Raw genomic sequence first — 18,514 nt, 5'->3', positions numbered from 1 at the left:
CCATCCTTGTTTACTAGTTGGTATTGTTCAAGAATAGAAAAGACATTTTATTCTTCTGCTAATGCTCTTAGCTGCTCATATTTGCTTTTGATTCATCTGCCCATCAAACCGCCGCTCATAAACCTCCTGATCTGACATATTTTAAAAAATGCAATTAATTTGCCCTTTACCTTGCCGTGTCATATCATGAATAAAGCTGCTGAGACTCCTCGCCCCACACCTGCACTCGGCATCTTGCAGTTCATTATTGCTTTGTGCTGACACTTCTTCAGCCCATTTTCAGTCTCCCTGAGCTTGTTGCCAGCCTGATATAAATTAATTTCTCCAATAAGTTCCCGAGGCATTACTTAAAATGCTCCCTGTGGTGTATTGCTTCCCGTATGTCTCCATTAGTCTCCAGTTTGACTGTAAAAGAGCAGCAAAGTTCACAGGACACGGTTTGCTTTTAATACAGCAGAATCGCTGGCTGCCTGGGATCCACTCATCTGGATGCTTGTAGGGTCACAGCATACTCTCAGTAGCTTCAATGAGGAACGAATATTAATCCACCAAAAGCCAGAGAAGCTAGCTGATTCCAGAATTTGTTTTTTTCCTTAGGTATCAGGCCAATTTTTCAAGATTTTTCAGGAGAGAAATCACCCGGGCATGGGAAGTGCTTTGCCCAGAAACCACCGCCAGCTGCTGGGGGCTGCTGAACAAGCAGTTACAGAAAAGAGCTGAATATTTGATTTTTTTCCTACTCCTTTTAGTGAATGACAGTTGGCATGCAAGTAAGAAAAGGGACAAAGAGTTTGCTAGCCAAAATGTTATGGAAAATTTGTATTTTGCAGGTTCGTGTTTGACACTGCATTAACTCATTAAATTAAATTACGGGTAGATTACTATTTATTTATATATATATTTTTTTAAGCAATATTAAAGGTGATTCAAGTAACTTTTGCTGCATTTCTGGGAAAGTAATTGCAAACGGATTGCTGTGTGTGCTACATACGTGTGTGCTACATACGTGTGTGCCGGGGTGTCAACACCGTGCAGCCTCGCAGGTACCAGCTTGGGTCTGATTCATCCACTGGGGCCTTGACCCGACAAGGCAGCGTGGTGAATCCTGCACGTCTTCCCTCCGAGGTTTCCTCACTCGCGCTTTCTGCACTCTCCGCGGCAAAGCTTATGCTCCACGTGTCATCGCAGGAAACCCTTAAGAGGGCAGAAAGGGAAGGGCTTTGCTTCTGGCTGGAATTTACTGGAGGAGCAGCAGCTGTTCCTTGCTGAGGAAAAAGTGGGTTTTGACTCAGAGATATTACGCACAGAATTTGTTGCTAACTCCAGCTATAGGATTTCTGTCAGTGACCACAAGAAACTATTCACTGGGTACAATGAGCTTCGTCATTAGGAATTCTGCTGTGCTTCATTTCATCTGAATAATTAAATAAAAGCCATCACCTGAGTTGTTTTGTTTTGTTTTGTCCTCTCTTTTCTAATTCCAGGTGTCCTCTCCTCTTCCATGCGGACATTCTTGTCTTTAAAATATTTATTTCTGGCCATTTAGGCGCAACTTATCAGAAACACCAGCTCAGTGGCCAGCTCCTGCGTTTGCAGCGCTGAGCAAACAGGCTTGCGCAGCACATTTCTGCCATTAGCAGGCAATCTGGTGTCGTGTTAGGCCCACTCAGATGTTGACTTTGCGATTTAAAAGAGTTTTGCATTTTCAAGCAGCCCCTCAAGTGAAGGTTTTTTTAAGCACCGGCCAAACTTTCCCCTTTCACATCTCCCACCTGCGCTCACAGGGGACGGCCCGTGCGGGTCGAGTGCTTTGGTCCCGGGGGCTGGGGACACCGGTGGCAGCGGGAGCAGCTCTGCAGTCCCAGCAGGGACAAATTGCTTGACAGACAACGCTCCAGTGACTCCAGCTTCTAAAAGGAGCCTAAGATGTTAGCAGAGAAAGATGCTGTGTCAACAAAATGATTTAATTGCACCACATGAAAGTGGGGGCGTGCTAAAGCTGAGCGACAGAGAGCATGACGGAACAAAATTCCTCAAAGCAAGAGTGCATAAATATTGAATAAAATGGAAAAGTCAACTCTGCTGATGGCTCTGAAGAAAGCAGACACGCTGGCTGCGGATACGCTTCAGAGAATATGCCACGAAAACTGGAAATACACAAAGCCAAGGGGGAAATCAGTGTATAATACTCTGTAAGGAAATCCTCGGCTTCCACCAACAAGTATGGGGATTAGAAAGACATTTCTGAATCAACAAAGTGCTGGCTATGACAGAAGAGTGAATTTTAGGATTTTTTTTTCTCAGCATCACACACCAGCTTGGCAGAGATGGGTACGGCCTGACTTTGTGTGCCAATTTAGATGTTTAACTTGTGATGTTAATCCCCTCTGCAAAATGGTTTAATATTGTCCCTGCAGCCATTACTGACTTCCAGAGGCCCTTGCAAACCATGTTTCTACCACACTTAAAGACACAACATACAGTTGGGTGGGCTGCATGAACTCAATTCGCTTCTTGCCTTTTGCTCAGAGGTGACAGAGTTGCACAGTTCACGCACAAAAGCTTCTGGAGCAAAGATAGAGAGGATTTTGTTAATCTGGATTTGTAAACCCCAAGCTACTGGCTTGACAGTTTGGATAAATCTGTGTCACCACACCTCTCCTCCTGCAGGAAAACACAGGACACATGCAGAAAATCATGGCCATTCCCCTTACCTTTAAGAGGTTACCAATAGGGAACAGATGAGGTGAACTTGGCACTGCTTACACACATCACAAAACTGCCCCTATTAAATTTTAGGGGCTTTAAATTTGGGGGCTTTTTTAAAAATAAAATAAAATAAAATAAAATAAAATAAAATAAAATAAAATAAAATAAAAATTCTCAAACCACACATGTGCATGTAATGTTTCAGAATCAGAGGATGCAGGGAGGCCATGCTGAGAGAAGACGTGAGTGAGACATCAGCACACTCGCACACATCAGGCCGTGTGCTCTGTTCATCCTGACAATAAATGTACTGCCTGTCTTTTCTGCAGGCTGAGATGGCACCTTCAGGTAAGAGGCATCCTGGTGGGGATGGGGACCAGAGGATGCTCCTGAAATCACCTGCAGCGCCCCGAGGATGAGGTCGGGAAAATCTGGTTGTAGGGGCAGGGAAAGCCCTGCAGGGAGCAAGCCCACAGCTCCAGAGCCAGTGGAGCAAGGCTGGTGGCCCCGTTGTACTGGTGTCCTTCCCTTGTCACCCACAGCCTGGTGGCATGGGTGACACCAAGGCTCGCGGCCCTCAGGAAGCGCTGGGGCACCCTGCTGTTTGGGAGAGTCTCTGGTGAAACGCATTCGGGTAAAACCACGCCAAATGAAATGTCTGCTCCTTATGGCCTGACAGCGTTTGGGGGCAACTGAGAGGGGACGAGAGAAGCTGTAGGGACTGAACACCACTGAGGCAACAAAATTAGATCCAGTATTTAATCACCTTTTCCAGCAATTTGTGTTTTTTTTTGTTTTGTTTTGTTTTTTGGTGGGGGGATGGGGGGGAATATTTCTGAGAGGTTTTTACATTTCCTCACAATAAGCAGGTGATGATGAGGGATTTTGTCTAGACAGAAGTAAAAGCTTGAGTTTTAAAGCGACGTTCTTCTACTCAGTGAAAAATAATAAAATCACCACAGTGACATTTTTGTCTTAAAGCTTTTTTAATAAAAAAACAACAACAAAACAAAGGTTAAAAAAAAAAAAAAACAACAACCAACCTTTATTATTTTGGAAATACAGTCTATCATAAAGGAAATATTTTAAATATATGATATTAAACAGTAGCAAAGATCACTTTGCAGAGATGAAATGAGCCACATCAGGGGTTTTCAGAAACTGTCTCTCAGTACCGCTAGGACCCGGGCAGCTGCTGGTGAGGACTAACAGAGCACAGCATATTTGGTGCAGTGTAGGGTTTTTTTGGTAGCATATAATTATTTACTGCCATAGCAGAAGAAGCAATTAGCCGACATTTCGTAGGGCGGTCTCCCAGGATTAATCCTCAGGCAAGAGCAGCTCCGCCGTCAGATGGGACGCCGGGGACGCGCGGTGTGTTGAGCCTCCCCGTGTGAAACTCCCAGCCCAGCTTCTCCGTTCCCCCTCACAGCCCTTCAGATTACGAGTGCTTCTTCTTCTTGATGGCCTCCGCCCTCGCGGCCAGGCTCCTGGCGCAGGCGGTCAGCACCACGATGAGGACGCCCACCAGGAAGGTGACCAGCGGCCAGAGGAAGCAGTGCAGGAGGACGGTCTCGTCGTGGGTGCGCTTCAGCATGACGTCGTCTGGCCTGCAACGGGAAGAGGTGAAAACCCGCCCCACGCCGCCACCGGGGGAAAGCATCTGCCGTGAAAATAATCAAGGCACTTTGCTCGCAGCAGCACTGGGTGTGATTAAGCGGCCTGCTCGGCTTCGGTCACTGCCTTGTTGGCCTGTCTCTCATCGGCGCCCACGGCAGGCCGCGAGGACGTTGCCCTTGCAGTGCTGACAGACCAAAAAGTTCATTCAGACAAAAAAAAAATAAAAAAAGCGCTGGTACTTTAGGTCTTTCTGGGGTCGTGGTAATCACAAAGAGATATAATATCACGCTGCGGATTGAAAAACCACTCCAGGAAAACGTTACATAAGACAGCAATTACACATACCTACCTGAAACGGCCTCAGACACCACACGACGAACTGAAAGCGCGGTTAAAGCTTCCCTCCCGGCTGTGAGCCCTGGCACGTCTGCGAGGCCACACGGAGGCCCCTGAGGGAGCCCTGGCTGTGCTCTGGGTCTGGGTGGAGAACCAGCCCACGTCCTCGGCCGCTCGGGGGGCTCGAGCAGGCAGGGGGAATTTGGGGATCCCCCTGAGGACCTGCCCCCCACACCTCTGCCAGGGGTAGCAAACACACGGCCATGTGTGGGTCTGTAAGCGATGCGCACATTGCTAAAGGGAAACGGAGGGAAGGGTGGAGGAGGAGAACAGCAAGGAGGAGGCATCTCAAGGGGCTTGGCAATTCAGCCGGGCCAAATGTCAGAAAGACCAGGTGTCCACCTGCCTCCCCCCAGCCTGGGAAGCTGGTCTGGACACCTGCAGGTGGGTTTTCCTCAGCTCTGGCTCTGTCTGCTTTCCCTGCAGTTTAACTGTGCTATTATCCCCTTTTTGCTGCACCAAGAAATTAATTAATCTGCAAATCAGCAGATGCCAGCACAGCGCATCTCTGTTTGTGTAGGAACCAGCAGAGTAAGTCTCTGATCATGAGCAGCTCGTCTACATAAAAGTTGAGACTCAGCTACATAAAAATCGATCAAAAGAAACCCAGGTGTATTCAACAGGGGAGCATGTGAAGGCTGCTCAGCCGAAATCCTCCAGACACATAATCAGAAACATGCGGAGACCGCATGTGAATGAAATAATAGTGTGATGTGCACAAACTCACCAGTCTATGCCAAATTAACGACAGCACCCAAAGAGGAAATCCTTTCCCAGGAGGCATAATATTGCTTCCCTCCTATTTACTGTATCATCACCTGTGAATTACAGAGTGCTAATTGCCCAGGAGACCATAAATAGACAGCATTCAATCCTCTTGCTCTAAACTTACAAGAGACATTGAATTTCAAGTATTTTTTTTTAAAGTGGATACTAATCAAAGAGTTTAAAAACAAAGGGCATGCAAACACACTAGAGAATTGGATTTAATTAAAGAAAAGAAAGTGCAGTTAGGGAGACCAAGATACCCTTTTAATTGAATCTTAAGAGATTTTGGAAAATATTTGATGTGACAGCAGTAATGGATTCCAACCACTCATTGCAGGTGGGATTGTGAATCTCACAACTTAGTCATTTAAAGGGTTTCCCTTTTGGAAAAGAGGTGCCATTAGTGAAGTCTCGGGATGAATGCTGCTTTCAGATGTATGTTATTATTAATGTTAGTTGCAGCAAGAGTCCCTGTCTAATTCCTAGATTGTAGCAGGTAGGCAGCAATTCCCTGTTAGCTGCTCACAGCACCTCTTCAGACATTGCATTGTCAAAGCAGCTGTCCTCAGGCACTGGAAGCACAAACAGAGAACGTCTGCGAAAATCCCTGGGACAACTCTTTCTGCAGCAGACACTGAGGGATAAGGAACAAAACCTGCCTGCAGCAAACACCCTGAGCTTGTTGCCAGAGCTCTGCACCAAGCCTCCTCATGGCCCAGCAAAAGCTGGGTCCATCCTGCTCTCCCGGTACAAAAACCTTCAACATTTGCTCCACAGCTTACACAGTGGGACGTGATTAATACAAGAGAGCTGCCTGCAAGTTTTTTGAATCAGAATAATGCACCCAGAGGTAGCTGTCAGGAGAACATGCCTCTTGGTGGTTATCACCTGCCCACAACACGGAAGCCCACAGTAGAAAGAAAATGTTGCAGCCATCCAGAAATGGTGCACGTGGACCAAAGGAGCAGAAAAATGTAGCTGAAATCTCTGGATTCCACCTCTAAAGTAATAGCTCTTATCGGCAGTAGAAACAAGGAGAGCAGTTAGCAGAGGCTACCAAGGGTGGGCAGGGAAAACGAGAGGATGGTGGAAGGGTAAAGGGAGAAAAATGAAAAAAGAGAAGAGAGTGTTGTGGCTGTACTTCCACAGCAAACAACTCATTTTCTCAGGAAGAAAAATAAATAGCTATCGGGACACCCAGAATACACACAAAATAACAAAGTTTTGGGTTTGCACTGCAAGGTCAGTATGCATCGAACACAGTTTTGTATCAAGCACTTTTGACTTGTGTTTACTGCTTTTGTAGAGGTGACCTGCCTGATGGCAGAGTATGAAGGCCTGTGTTTGGCTTGGAAACAGAAAAGGAAAGGTGCCTCCATCCCCGGGGGAAGCCCTCACTGCACAAGGATGTGGCTTTGCTGGAAGTCCCCCCAGCATCACTCCCCCGGTCTGGAGGCAGCGATGCTGAAGCCCAAGGAGGTATGTTGTGCCTGGAAACATGTTTATTTTCGCTGTGAAAATCAGGAGATTTTAACTACTGAGTGAGCGGGAGCTCATCCTGCCCCAGTGCATGCCACCAAGCCCTGGAGCTGCTGCAGACAGTGATGGATGCTACACAACACCACCCAAACAACTAAACAACCCAAAACCACCACAACTAAAGTCTCTACATTAACTGAAAACATACCTCCCCTTTCCCTGCAGAGATAAGGATGGCATAAATCTGTTTTCATTGTTAAAAGGTGAAAGCAGCACTTATTTTTAGCGAGACTTCTTGCTCAGAGTTGCAGCCTTGGTGGCCTTGACCAGGCTGCCCAGACAGGCGCTGCACGATGAGATGCTTCACGGCTGGGCACTGCCCGGCTGCTCAGAGCAGGCACTGAGAGAAGCAGGTCCCCACCAGACCCTTCGGGGCAATTACCAAGCACCATGCAAAGAACTGCTTGCAGGGGTTACCAAAAAGCCATGCAGGACCAAAAAGTTTCACTTATTTACCACACCGAGCAACTTACGTGACACAGCAAAAGCAACAGAAGTGAAGGTGTAGGACTTGAAAACCTTACAACTATTTTTTGCATTCAGAGTAATCCAGATTTAAAGATGTTTGCAGTCTGCATGCACTTATTTTGCCCACAGATTCACCTCCCTTCAGCTTCACTAGGATGAGCACTCAGTAGTTTCTTTTCCCACTGCCGCAAGGCACTGCTGGATCGCCTCAGGCAGGGGCAGTGCTGTGGCTTACCGACAGCGATGTCCTTTCCCTCTCTGGCCTGAGAACAGCTCCACAGGCCACACAGTGAAAGAAAGGATGAAAAAGAGCAATGCCGTCATCTGACTGCAGGGAATTAATTTAGAAAATTGTGTGGTGTACCAAGGCAAACTGAGATTTCTGTTCCACCCTTTATGGATGAGCAGCCCGATGCCCACAGCGCCCTCGGCTTCAGCAGATAATTATTCCCACGTAAATGTCCTACAGGGTAGACCCAACACCACACAGGTGGTCACTACTCACTAAATAGTGTTTGCTCTTCAAATCTGGCATGAATTTCTGTACTGCACCCTGCCGCAAACTCTGAAATGGATCAAGCTGTTCTGCAGCAAAGCAACCACAGTGCATTCTTGCTGTCACGGATGAGCCCAGAGCTGAAGAACAACGATGCCACATACATGAGCCACTAATAAGAAATGAATTGACATATGTTGCTCTGTCTATCTCTGAGTGGCATGAGATTGAGGGGTCTGAGCTGACAGAGATCCTTGTTTATTGATTTTTGGTTGATAGCAATGAGACCTGTAACTTGAAGAAATTCATCACAGAACCATAGAATCATCTAGGTTGGAAGAGACCTTCAAGAACATCAACCTGACCTACTGAGTCCCATCAATACACCACATCACTCAGAGCCACATCCATGATTCTCTTAAATACCTCCAGGGATGGGGACTCCACCACTTCCCTGGGCAGCCCGTTCCAACGCTTAGTCACCCTTTCCAGAAAGAAATTCTTCCCAATGTCCAATCTGAACTTCCCCTGATGCAGAGTGACAGGATCTCCTCCATCCCACCCATTCCCTCAGACCTCCCACTCCAGGACATGCAGATGTGACCCTTGTTTGTACGTGGTCATGACTGCAGACCCCTCGGGACACTCAATGGGAGATCGACCAGCACTGAGGTGCCAGAGCTCAGTGCTTTCTCAAACCTTCGCAGCAGCCTGAGAGCTTTACCTGAATTTGTTGTTTCTTTTGTGCTCTGCAACACTGGGAGCTGGTTCTTGCTGGGCAGCTCTCCCCACAGACCGGAGCGTCACCATGCCAGCAGACTGACACCTTCATCAGAGATCCACAAAACCTAAGCCGTGCTTTGGTTGCCTTAGATAAATGTCAGGCAGCAAGTTGTGCTGGGTCTTGCTATTTGTATTAACAGAGAATGACTGAAATTGCCAAATTTGCTTCTCACCCCTTTTGTCTAAACTTGAACCGTACTAATTGCATCACTTGCTGCTTCTTCTCAAACAAGCCTGTTGAAATGTGCCCCACCAAACTGAAGAGAGTTGCCCAACAGCAAGCTCCACATGCAGCAACAATCCTGACAGTGTTACTGAATTAAGTTTGATGAAGAAGAGGCGATGTTAATTCATTACCTTCATACTTACCTAGAATTTTATTCTACATCTCAAGAGAACGATAATATTATGAATACTACTCCATCTAAGGGACCTGCCACTGTAATTGTATATATTTTGTACAGGCTGAGAAGGAGGAGTGAGCTCCACCACACAGTTACTAAAATGCTGACAGAAAATATGCACATTTCCATTCTGAAGTGAACAGAATTTTCCCCCAGTTTGTATATCTGTTTTTTGTTTGTTTGCTTGTTTGTTTTATCTTTTCCTGCTTGGTAAGCTCTTTAGTTATCATAGCTCCAGCAGTATACCTAAGCAAACACCTTTCTAGTCAGCAAAACTTATCTTTCGAAGCTCGTTCCTATCTCCAGAAGAAAATAGATGGTGTGCACATTTCAGCTTAGGCTATCTTCAAGTATCTCTGGCAGTTAGCCTCCCTTCTAGCATATATAAATTGTTCTACAATCAGCAAAAGGCAGCGTTTCAAGGCAGCCATAACATTTGGCAATAACATTGAACAATATAGGATGCGGCAAATATAAGGAAAAAAAAAAAAAAACTTGCCTGAGTGCTGCACAACTGGCATTTTAGAAATGTTTCTGAGAATCCTTTGCTGCTCACCACAACAGCAGCTGCCTGCCCAGTGGAGCCAAAGCCATCACTTAGCTCCTGCTCAGCAGAACCGAGCACTAGCACCTTGCTGACCAAAGGTGCCCCAGCAAGCGCAGCAAGGGCCCTGCCAGGCGTGATGCCACTGCCCTGGGTGCCCTAAAACTCAGTCTCTTTATGCTCTAGACAATGCTTCACCCCTTCCGTAAGAAACAACTAGATTTTGCTACAAAGCACTGGTAGTTCCCCTCTGCAAAGAGCTGGCCAGGGACAACAGACTGTCCTCCTGGGCACACTGACTAGGTCTATGGCCTCACCAGGGAGGGGAGGACAACCACAACCAGCCTAGGAGAAACCTGAAGCCCCCAGAGCTACCCACAAGAGTTGGGTGTCTCTGTGCTGGCCAGCCTGCTCCAGTTCCCCGGTTCCTCCAAGTTCCTAGCACACACTGGCCTCACATTTTCCTCCCTCTGTGTCTTAGTGAATGCAGATATCTGACTCCAATACTTCCATACTAAGCCCTGAACCATGCCATTCCCCACCCAAGTCTCTCTCACCTGTTTAATTTCTGGGTGTTCGTGGTGTAGGACGCCCACCCTCCTTTAGTCGCTAGTGGGGCAGACATCCATTCAGCGCTTAACTTAGCAGCCAGGAACAGTCTCCTCAGCTCTACCAAAATGGCTCATGCTGATCAAATCAAGCACATGCCGTATCCCTCCAGAACTGGAGTCTAAACCCCTCAAAAACTTGGCTGATCAGGAGATCTGAAGTATCATCTTTCCACCTCCCTGTCTACATGGACCTGAGATCCCCTCCGCAGCTGTTCTCCCACATTCCTCCCAGCGTGCCTGCACACTGTGGTAGCACTCAGTTCCAGCCACCACGTCACCTTTAATTTCCCAGCACATCACTACCAGAAGGAGACAAGCAAGAGCACTCCTTCCTAATCCCATTTACTGAAGGGAGGAGACCAGCTATGACCCTAGTGCATGTTTAAGTCCCATCAGCACTGGGAGTAAAAGGAAGAATTGAAACAGAAGAGGTGATGCTTTCAGTTACAACTTTCTACTCTGAAAGCATGTATGAAAACTGACAGTTCTGTGAACATTTACTGGATGTATCTGATTCATTGATCCTCTGTGAACACAATTCCTGAGTTGGTTTGTACTATTTATTGGTCTCCCTTTTTCTTCCAGCCCCTCCCAAACACAGTACGGTTTCTCTTCCCTTGAGGGAAGGAACAATTATATCCAAGCCACAAAGCTGACACCAGAGTGTTAAAAACCAACGTGTTCTTTGCCGTAAAATGCCATGCTTAAAGGAAACCTTCCTTAGAGTTTTACATTTTTACTTGAAGTGGTAAAAGCGCTTTTTCACTTCCCGTGTTGCTTTTCATCAATAGAGTTTGCAAAGTTCTGCCCTAGCACTGTGCTCTAAACCACATCACTACACGTGTGTATATGTATACATATGTATGCGTATATATTTTTTCAAACAGAACCCATACACAGCTGTTAAACAGATGTGGAAGCACATCCGTCTATGCAAATGTGGACTACTTACCTCAAGTGCTGGTTAAAATAGCATGTGAAGGGTTGCGAGCCCACTTTCTCCTTCCAGTATTTCTGCTTGTACGTGACATTCTCGGAGTTCTCCTGATCGTCTCTGGCGCAGGGAGGGATGTACGAACACTGCCAACACATGTGGGAAAACACAGTTACTTCTGCGCTCAATAACGATGCATCGCTTTCTCTGCATTTTCCTCATAATGCCATAATTATTGAAACGGGCAAAGAATAATTAGTATTAGTGTATATATATATATATAGTATATATATATTAGTATATATAGCTCTAAAGAAACAAAAGCAAAATTTTACTTGAATCACTAGTTACAGCCTGCTGGTACCAGAAAAGAATATGCCAGTGTTCACAAACAAAATAAAGGCTTTATCGCATTTTGTTCTGTTATCAAACCAACCTGCCACATAACACCTGATGTGTTTGTTGGTTTTCCTTATTTTTGCACGATGAACGTAAAAGCAATCATTTACTTTTGAAGTACTCCTACCAGCTGCCTGGACTGGGTTTGAATCACTTCCTATTTGCAGTGGGACACACAATCACCAGTTTTGACTAGCACCGTGCTAATAAATAAAATACTCCAGCAAATCCCAGATGATGGGATATCTGATATCTAGTTGATATCTGTTGGCACAAGACACTTATTCTGCCACTGTTACGACACGGGTAACAAGCACAAACTGTTCATAGCCCCAGTTCAGCAGAAAGGTTCAGCGTCTGTTTCTTCCATGGAGAAGCCAACGAAAGCCGAGCGCGCAGCACGCTGGGTGCAGATCCCAGCCTCAGACATACGCTTCAAAGCCCAAGGAGATCAAGGGCAATCTCTCCCCTACCTCGGCACACGTGGGCTTTCAGAGATGCAGCTCTGGGTGGCACAAAACCCACACACCTTGTTTCTGAGTCTCATCTTTCACAGAACCGCAGAATGGTTGAGTTGGCAAGGCCTTTTGGAGCCCATCTGGTCCAACCCCTGCTTGGGCAGGGACACCCAGAGCAGGCTGCCCAGGACTACGTGTCTTTGACACACCACCCTTCCCTTCCAGCCACTGGGAATTCAACACGAAGACGCAACTGGTCAGCTGAATCCAGTACTGGAAGTATTAGGGTATCGCTGCCCAAGCACAATTCGTCCTGTCACTACTAGGCGTCCATACAAGAAATCACTACAGACGAACAAACTGAGTAACACAGCTTAACTTACCCCCACATTACATGAGGCATGGGCAGCAAGACTATCACTTCTCTGCTGGCAAAACTTTAGCTGGATCCTTCAGATACCTTCCATGTCCCCCAAATGTTGTGTGGATCCTCCACAAAGATCATGACCTGGTGAACCACTGTATTCCCATTCTGAATTTCAGGCTTAGGAACAACTACGGGAACACCTATCTTCATGGGAATAACACAAAGGAAACACACGGGGACTTGCCATAAATCATTGGGACCTCATTGCTTGAACCTGACGAGGACTGGCCGTCTCAAAGAAAGGAGCAGTCCCTACCTGAGGAAGTACTGTCATAGGAATCCTGCGTATCTCCCCGAAGCACCCCCTCAACCTGACAAGGGCCTTGAGCCATGGTCAACACCTTAGGTCCAACTCCAGCCTGGATTTGTCACCTGCTGCACAGACACCGGAGCTGGTTTGCCTCCCCAGAATGGTTCCCACTAACCTGATGTTCATTTTGGCTCCTTCTGATCCATGTAGGTGGTGGAGCTTTCATTTCTCAGCCTCCCAAGCACACTTCTTGGGCACTTTGATTGATGAGCTGCATCCCCCTCCAAAGCACGGCCAGCATGTGGATAGAAGGGAATCATAACCTGGCAACTTCCCCTGCCATGATGTGGTGGATGAGGAGGGGATGACCGCCTGCTCTGGCAACAGGCCGTTTCTGAAAGGTTAATTCCACGGTCCTTCCCCCCAGTACACGGTATGAAATCCTACCAATAAAACGCAAATAAATGCCAAGCGTCTGAAAGCAAGCTAGGATGCCCTGTGCTTAATTGCAGATCAAGCAGCAACATCCATTTTCAGTGGAAGTGTCCCACCTTATACTACTTTGATGTCTTTTCTTAAACCAGTTACAAAGAAGTTGGAGAACAGCACTTAGGCCGAGACACTCAGAATAAACTTAACAGTGTGGAGACCTTTTCAGAGGACCTATTGGTACACGGCGCACCTCCTACACCATATCGTAGCAACAATAATATTATTATGCAATTCAAATGCAGTCCCAATTACACAGCTCAAAATCAGTACCAGGCTAATAATATTCTCTCTTCAATCAAAGCCACTGTTTAGATAGATGACTCAGGGTTCAATTCAGTGTCAGAGAGCAGCTAATACACCGTCACACCAAGGTTTTTGTGAGCTTTGTATCTGGCATGCGTTTGCTGCTAGGTGCTCAGCCTCTGGTGTCCCTGCAGATGCCTGAAAGGACTCTTGGTTATTTTGAATGCTTCACTGGAGCATACCATGGAGGAGGGACAGAGGTGTGAGCTTTAGTTTAGCTTCCAGTTTGCATGTCATGCTTTTCAAAGACTAATTCTTGCCTAATTCAGTAACGTTTTTAAGAAAAAGAAGGCAGACTTGGTAAGCTCTGAGGGGAGCTGTCTCAAGCCTGGAAGACGTCGACTACATGAAAAGGCCAAGAAAATCTCAAGTGCAGACATCAGGGCCCAAAGTAGAAGCAAGTCAATGCATCAAAATACAAACTGACGGCACTGAAAAGCACCCTTTCCAAGGTTGGAAAAGACCTCTAAGATCATCTAGCCCGACCTTTAACCAAGTACTAAAGTCCACCCCTAAGCCATGCTACTAAGTTGTACATCTACACCTGTCTTGAAGACCTCCAGGGATGGCAACTCCACCGCTTCCCTGGGCAGCCTGTTCCAATGCTGCACAACCCTTTCAGTAAGGAAAGCAAACACAGGCATGAAACAAACACAGTGACCTCCCACTTCAGCCACTCTATAGCAGGGTGATAATTAGCCCCTGATTTACCTGCTTGTGTAAAGATGCTCTAGGTAAGTATCACTGAAAAAGTACAACACACCACTAAAACTAACATCGTCTGACTCCTGATCTCCAGGCAACATATGAGCTCCTCCTGACTTGTTGTGCAAGTATCTCCACACGTTTCTGGGTTATCTTCACAGCCTGGGAGTAAGGAAGTGCTGCCGTGACCACCCTGCTGGTGAGGAGCAGCAGTGGGAGGTGATGCATAAGCACAGAAAAATAAGTCCCCACAGCTCACGGTGCCGGGGGTTATACCTCGTCTGGCTTTCACCACAAATGGCATGTGAGACCTGAAGAACGAGCAGCACGGCGTACTGGAGGGCAGACAGGTCTCTGCAGCCCACGCTGTGCTCCCGAGAAGAGCCACACAAAACGGCAGAGTTTAGGAAGACCCCTCCGGGCAAGACAGAGATCATTTGGACCCAGGAATCTCGCCATGACCCTCGCACCCGCAGGCTGGAAAGCCTAATCCTACAGACCCATGTATTGCCGTCTAAGTCGAAAAGCGTGAAGTCTGAAGAGCAAGAGAGCAGATCTTGGTGGCGGTGACGTGCTCCACCACGGCTTTACCCAGCTAACCCCCAGCCTGGTCCCCACGCTCCCTGTGCGTGCTGCCATCTCGCTCCACGGCCAGAACGACAGCGGCAAATTGACTTCCCAATTAATCCCCCCTAAGCCTTATCTCGGAAATGATTATTGCTATCAGCGCAGCTGAAGAAAGGCTACCGTGGCCCTGCTGAAATTTCTTCCTCTGAGACAAAAAAAAAAAAAATAAAAAGGAAATCCACAAATCACTCAGACTGAACACAAATGTAATCGTGTGCAGCGCTTTTTATATACATTTCTGGATTAACTCTGACCCAGCTACATAATCTTTTAAGAGCTAAATGAATCCTGGGCTGTACAGCGATGTGATCGTCTTAGGACGCAAGAGAAAAAAAAAAAAAAGTCTTTTCCTGCAGCTAGACCTCACTGGAATAGACAGATTCATAACCACCATGTGTATGTTTATACACCAGCCCACTCTATTACGGAAAGTGGAATAATTTTAGTCTGATACACTGGGGATTTTTTTTTGGTGGAGTGAAGCTGGCAGCTGATGCTGTACAGTTGCATGTTGCGAGGGGCCTGAAATATGCACAGAGCCACCCCAGGAGGAGAAGCAGCTGAACAGAATGGAAAATCCTGAGACCCTCCAAAATAAAATTGTTCAAATATTTTTTTTTTCCTTCTAGTTGGGAGCTGATCAGCCTGCTGTATGTCTGATCACACTAACGCGAGCAGGCGTGCTACGGGAAGGTGAGGGAAACAGGCAGGGTTAAAAGGCTCCTCAAGTGCTCATTCATAAGTACGTACCGGACCCAGATAATTAAATCCATCAGATTCCTGGCCTGTTGCTATGACTAATCTATTTTAGCATAAAATCCCGAAAGCTCTTGAAGACAGTGAGACCTTGGGACAAAAATAAAAAGGAGACTTGCTGCCCAGCTAGACAGACACCAAAGCAAGGGAAAGAAAGAAAACCAAAGTACCAGCTACACATACTTCACTTGGCTTAAAAGGATTTAAGTTCCTAATCAGACCTAAACAACTTTGATTCTTGTTTTGTATTGGTGTTAAACAAGCTCCTTGCTTGTTAGTTGTTGCATACAAGCAGGCTAATGAGCTCCAGTCGTCGCTTTGGAGGCTCTGGGTGCCCCCTGCAGAAACTGCAGCCCAGGTGCCCCACCTTCCCACCAGACTACCAGAAAGGCAGGAGAAGATGGGATCAAGAAGTAAAAGCCAAACAAAACCCTTGAACCGCTTGAAAGCCCCTGCCGGACCCACGGATGTTGCAGGAGATGCTCAGCCCGGGCACCCCGCACCCATCCCTGCTGGATGCTGCACCCTCTGTGGCCACGCAGCATCTTTGCCCCACACCACCAGGGTTTTTTGTCCCTGCCCGTTGCTGACAGCCCCAACCCCGGGGAAAGGCGAAGTTTGCAAAGCTCCCTCACGGGCCAGCGCTTCGCCGCCGTCCAGCACTGCAGCCACATCGCTCATCGCGTCTGAGCCGTGCCAACAGCTTAATCCAAATCCTGTCAGATTTACCGTCCTGCTTCCCGCTCTGCTGACTTCTGAACGTGGGGAGAAAAAAGCAACACGCAGCCCCTGAGCTGACTTAACCCGCCTTCCAAGGTGTGACCAGGGCTGTGGAGGCTGCGAGGCTGGGTGTCCCAGCCTCGACATGTGAGCCCGCTCCCCCCGTGGCTGCTCCGCAGCCACATCTCCTGTTGGAGAGCCAAAATCTGCTTCTCCGGCGTCTCACCTGGGCTTGGGTGCTCCTCGGGACAGGGATTTTCTGATTTTCTGGGAACTACTTAGCAAAATCTCCTCCGCCCAGGCAGAAGGCTGCCAAGAGAGACTTTACTTGGTGTTAAAAGGAGAGAGCAGGATGAAGTTACTGCCTCTAAAGACAGAAGGAAGCAGCACGCATCGCCTTCATGCTGCCAGGGCTCGCTGGAAGCGGCGACTTCTTCCCGGTCCGGTTCCCTCTGCGCGATGCAGAAGTTTGAGAATGAAAGGAGCAGGGAGGGAAGTTTGGCTTCAGCGCAGCGCCTGCCCTGGGTTTCAGGGCCACGGGTCAAGAGGTGTGTGAGAGTACGTGTATATATATATAACGTGCACATAGACGCTTATATAGATAGATATGAAGATGTATGTGCACGTGCACACGGAGATAGATATGTATATATGGGTACATATACACACATATATAGATAGATATGAACACGTATGTGTACATACACACTTATATAGATAGATATGAACATATATACGTGTCCGCACACACTTGTACGGATAGCTACGAACGCGTACACGTGCACACGCCCACTTTTTGCTGAGTAACAGCCGCGGGACAGCCCCGAGGGCCACCCCACGACCCCCCCCCCCCCACCAGGACCCAGCGGGCGCCCCCCGACGCCGCGGCGCGGGGGGTGCCCGGGGCTCGGGGCTCACCTTGGGGTTGGAGCGGAGCTGCCGCTCGTCCTCGTGGAGCAGCGCGGGGGCGGCGGAGCGGGAGGTGCGCACCAGCACCTGCAGGCAGGGGTAGCGGGCCGTGCCGCGGCAGGCGGCCCCGCAGGAGAAGGTGCAGGCGAAGCGCTCGCCCAGCTGCCGCACCGCCAGCACCGTGCAGTTGGCGGCGCCGCCGCCGCCCCGCTCCTGCAGCGCCGGGCGCAGCCAGCAGCAGCCCAGCCCCAGCAGCGAGAGCAGCCCGGCGGCGATGAGCAGGAAGCCCAGCCGCATGCTCTTGTCCTCCGCCTCCGTGTACTCCGTGTGCGCCGCCCGGCTCCGAGCCATCGCCCCCCCCGCCTGCCGCCTGCCGCCCGCCGCCCCGCGGCCATCGGGCGCGGCTCTGCCCGGCCCCGCCGCCCGCCCCCGGCCCCGGCCCCGCACGGCGCGGGCACGGCCCGGCCCCCGGCCCGGCCCCCGGCCCGCCTCCGCCGGCAGAGGGGAGCGGAGGGGTGGAGGCGGCGGGGGAGCGACGGGAGGAGAGCGGGCAGAGGGGGGAGCGGGAAGGGAGAGAAGGAAGGGAGTGAAAACGGTGAGAATGAAACACGGGGGAGGAGAGAGGAGAAGAGAAAGGAGAAGAAAGTAAAGGAAAAGAAAGAATAAGGGAAAGGAGAAAGGAAAGAGGAAAGAAAAGAGAGAAAAAAAAGAGGAACGAAAGAGAAAGGAAATAGAGAAGGAGAAAAGAAAGGAGAAAAAGGAGAATAATAGAAAGGAGGAAGGAAAGAGAAAAGAAAGAGAAAAAGAAAGAAAAGAAAGAAGAAAAAGGAAAGAGAGAAAATGGAGAAAAAGGAGAAAAGAATGGAGAAAAGAAAGACAGAAAATAGACAAAAGAGAAGAAAAGGGAGAAAAGAAAGAAAAGAAAGCAGAAAAAGGAGAAGAGAAGAGAAGAGAAGAGAAGAGAAGAGAAGAGAAGAGAAGAGAAGAGAAGGATACAGAAAAGGGAGAAAAGAAAGAAAATAAAGAAAAAAAGGAGGAAAGAAAAAAAGAAGAAAAAAGAAAATAAGGGAGAAAAGGGGGGAAAAGAAAATAAAGGAGAAAAGGGGGAAAAAGAAAAAAAGGAAGGAGAGAAAAAAGTAGTAGTAGTAGGAAGAAGAAAGAACACAAAAATTAAAAATTAGATAAAAAGAAGAAAG

The 18,514-nt window shown here is 48.0% G+C and overlaps 1 protein-coding gene across 1 annotated transcript; it reads right to left on the bottom strand.

Moving 5' to 3' along the window:
- Nucleotides 1-3,404: 3,404 nt before the first annotated feature.
- On the bottom strand, nt 3,405-17,742 carry KCNMB4 (potassium calcium-activated channel subfamily M regulatory beta subunit 4). Its single transcript, XM_083802827.1, has 3 exons — nt 17,328-17,742; nt 11,291-11,418; nt 3,405-4,319 (listed from the first exon to the last, which is right to left on the bottom strand). The coding sequence occupies exons 1-3, from the start codon at nt 17,667-17,669 to the stop codon at nt 4,151-4,153; spliced, it is 639 nt and encodes a 212-aa protein (XP_083658953.1). The 5' UTR covers nt 17,670-17,742; the 3' UTR covers nt 3,405-4,150.
- Nucleotides 17,743-18,514: the final 772 nt, after the last annotated feature.

Source organism: Anser anser (assembly GCF_964211835.1).
Source record: "Anser anser genome assembly, chromosome: 1".
In the NCBI taxonomy this organism is placed as follows: Eukaryota; Metazoa; Chordata; class Aves; order Anseriformes; family Anatidae; genus Anser; species Anser anser.
This window is presented reverse-complemented; position numbering and strand designations above follow the sequence as displayed.

Excerpts from the sequence above, each read along its gene's own strand:
- KCNMB4 (XM_083802827.1), bottom strand. The coding sequence starts at position 17,669 with ATGGCTCGGAGCCGGGCGGCGCACACGGAGTACACGGAGGCGGAGGAC. Across the intron at positions 11,419-17,327 it reads AGCTCCGCTCCAACCCCAAG|TGTTCGTACATCCCTCCCTG; the intron begins GTGAGCCCCGAG and ends ATGTGTTGGCAG. Across the intron at positions 4,320-11,290 it reads TATTTTAACCAGCACTTGAG|GCCAGACGACGTCATGCTGA; the intron begins GTAAGTAGTCCA and ends TTCCCGTTGCAG.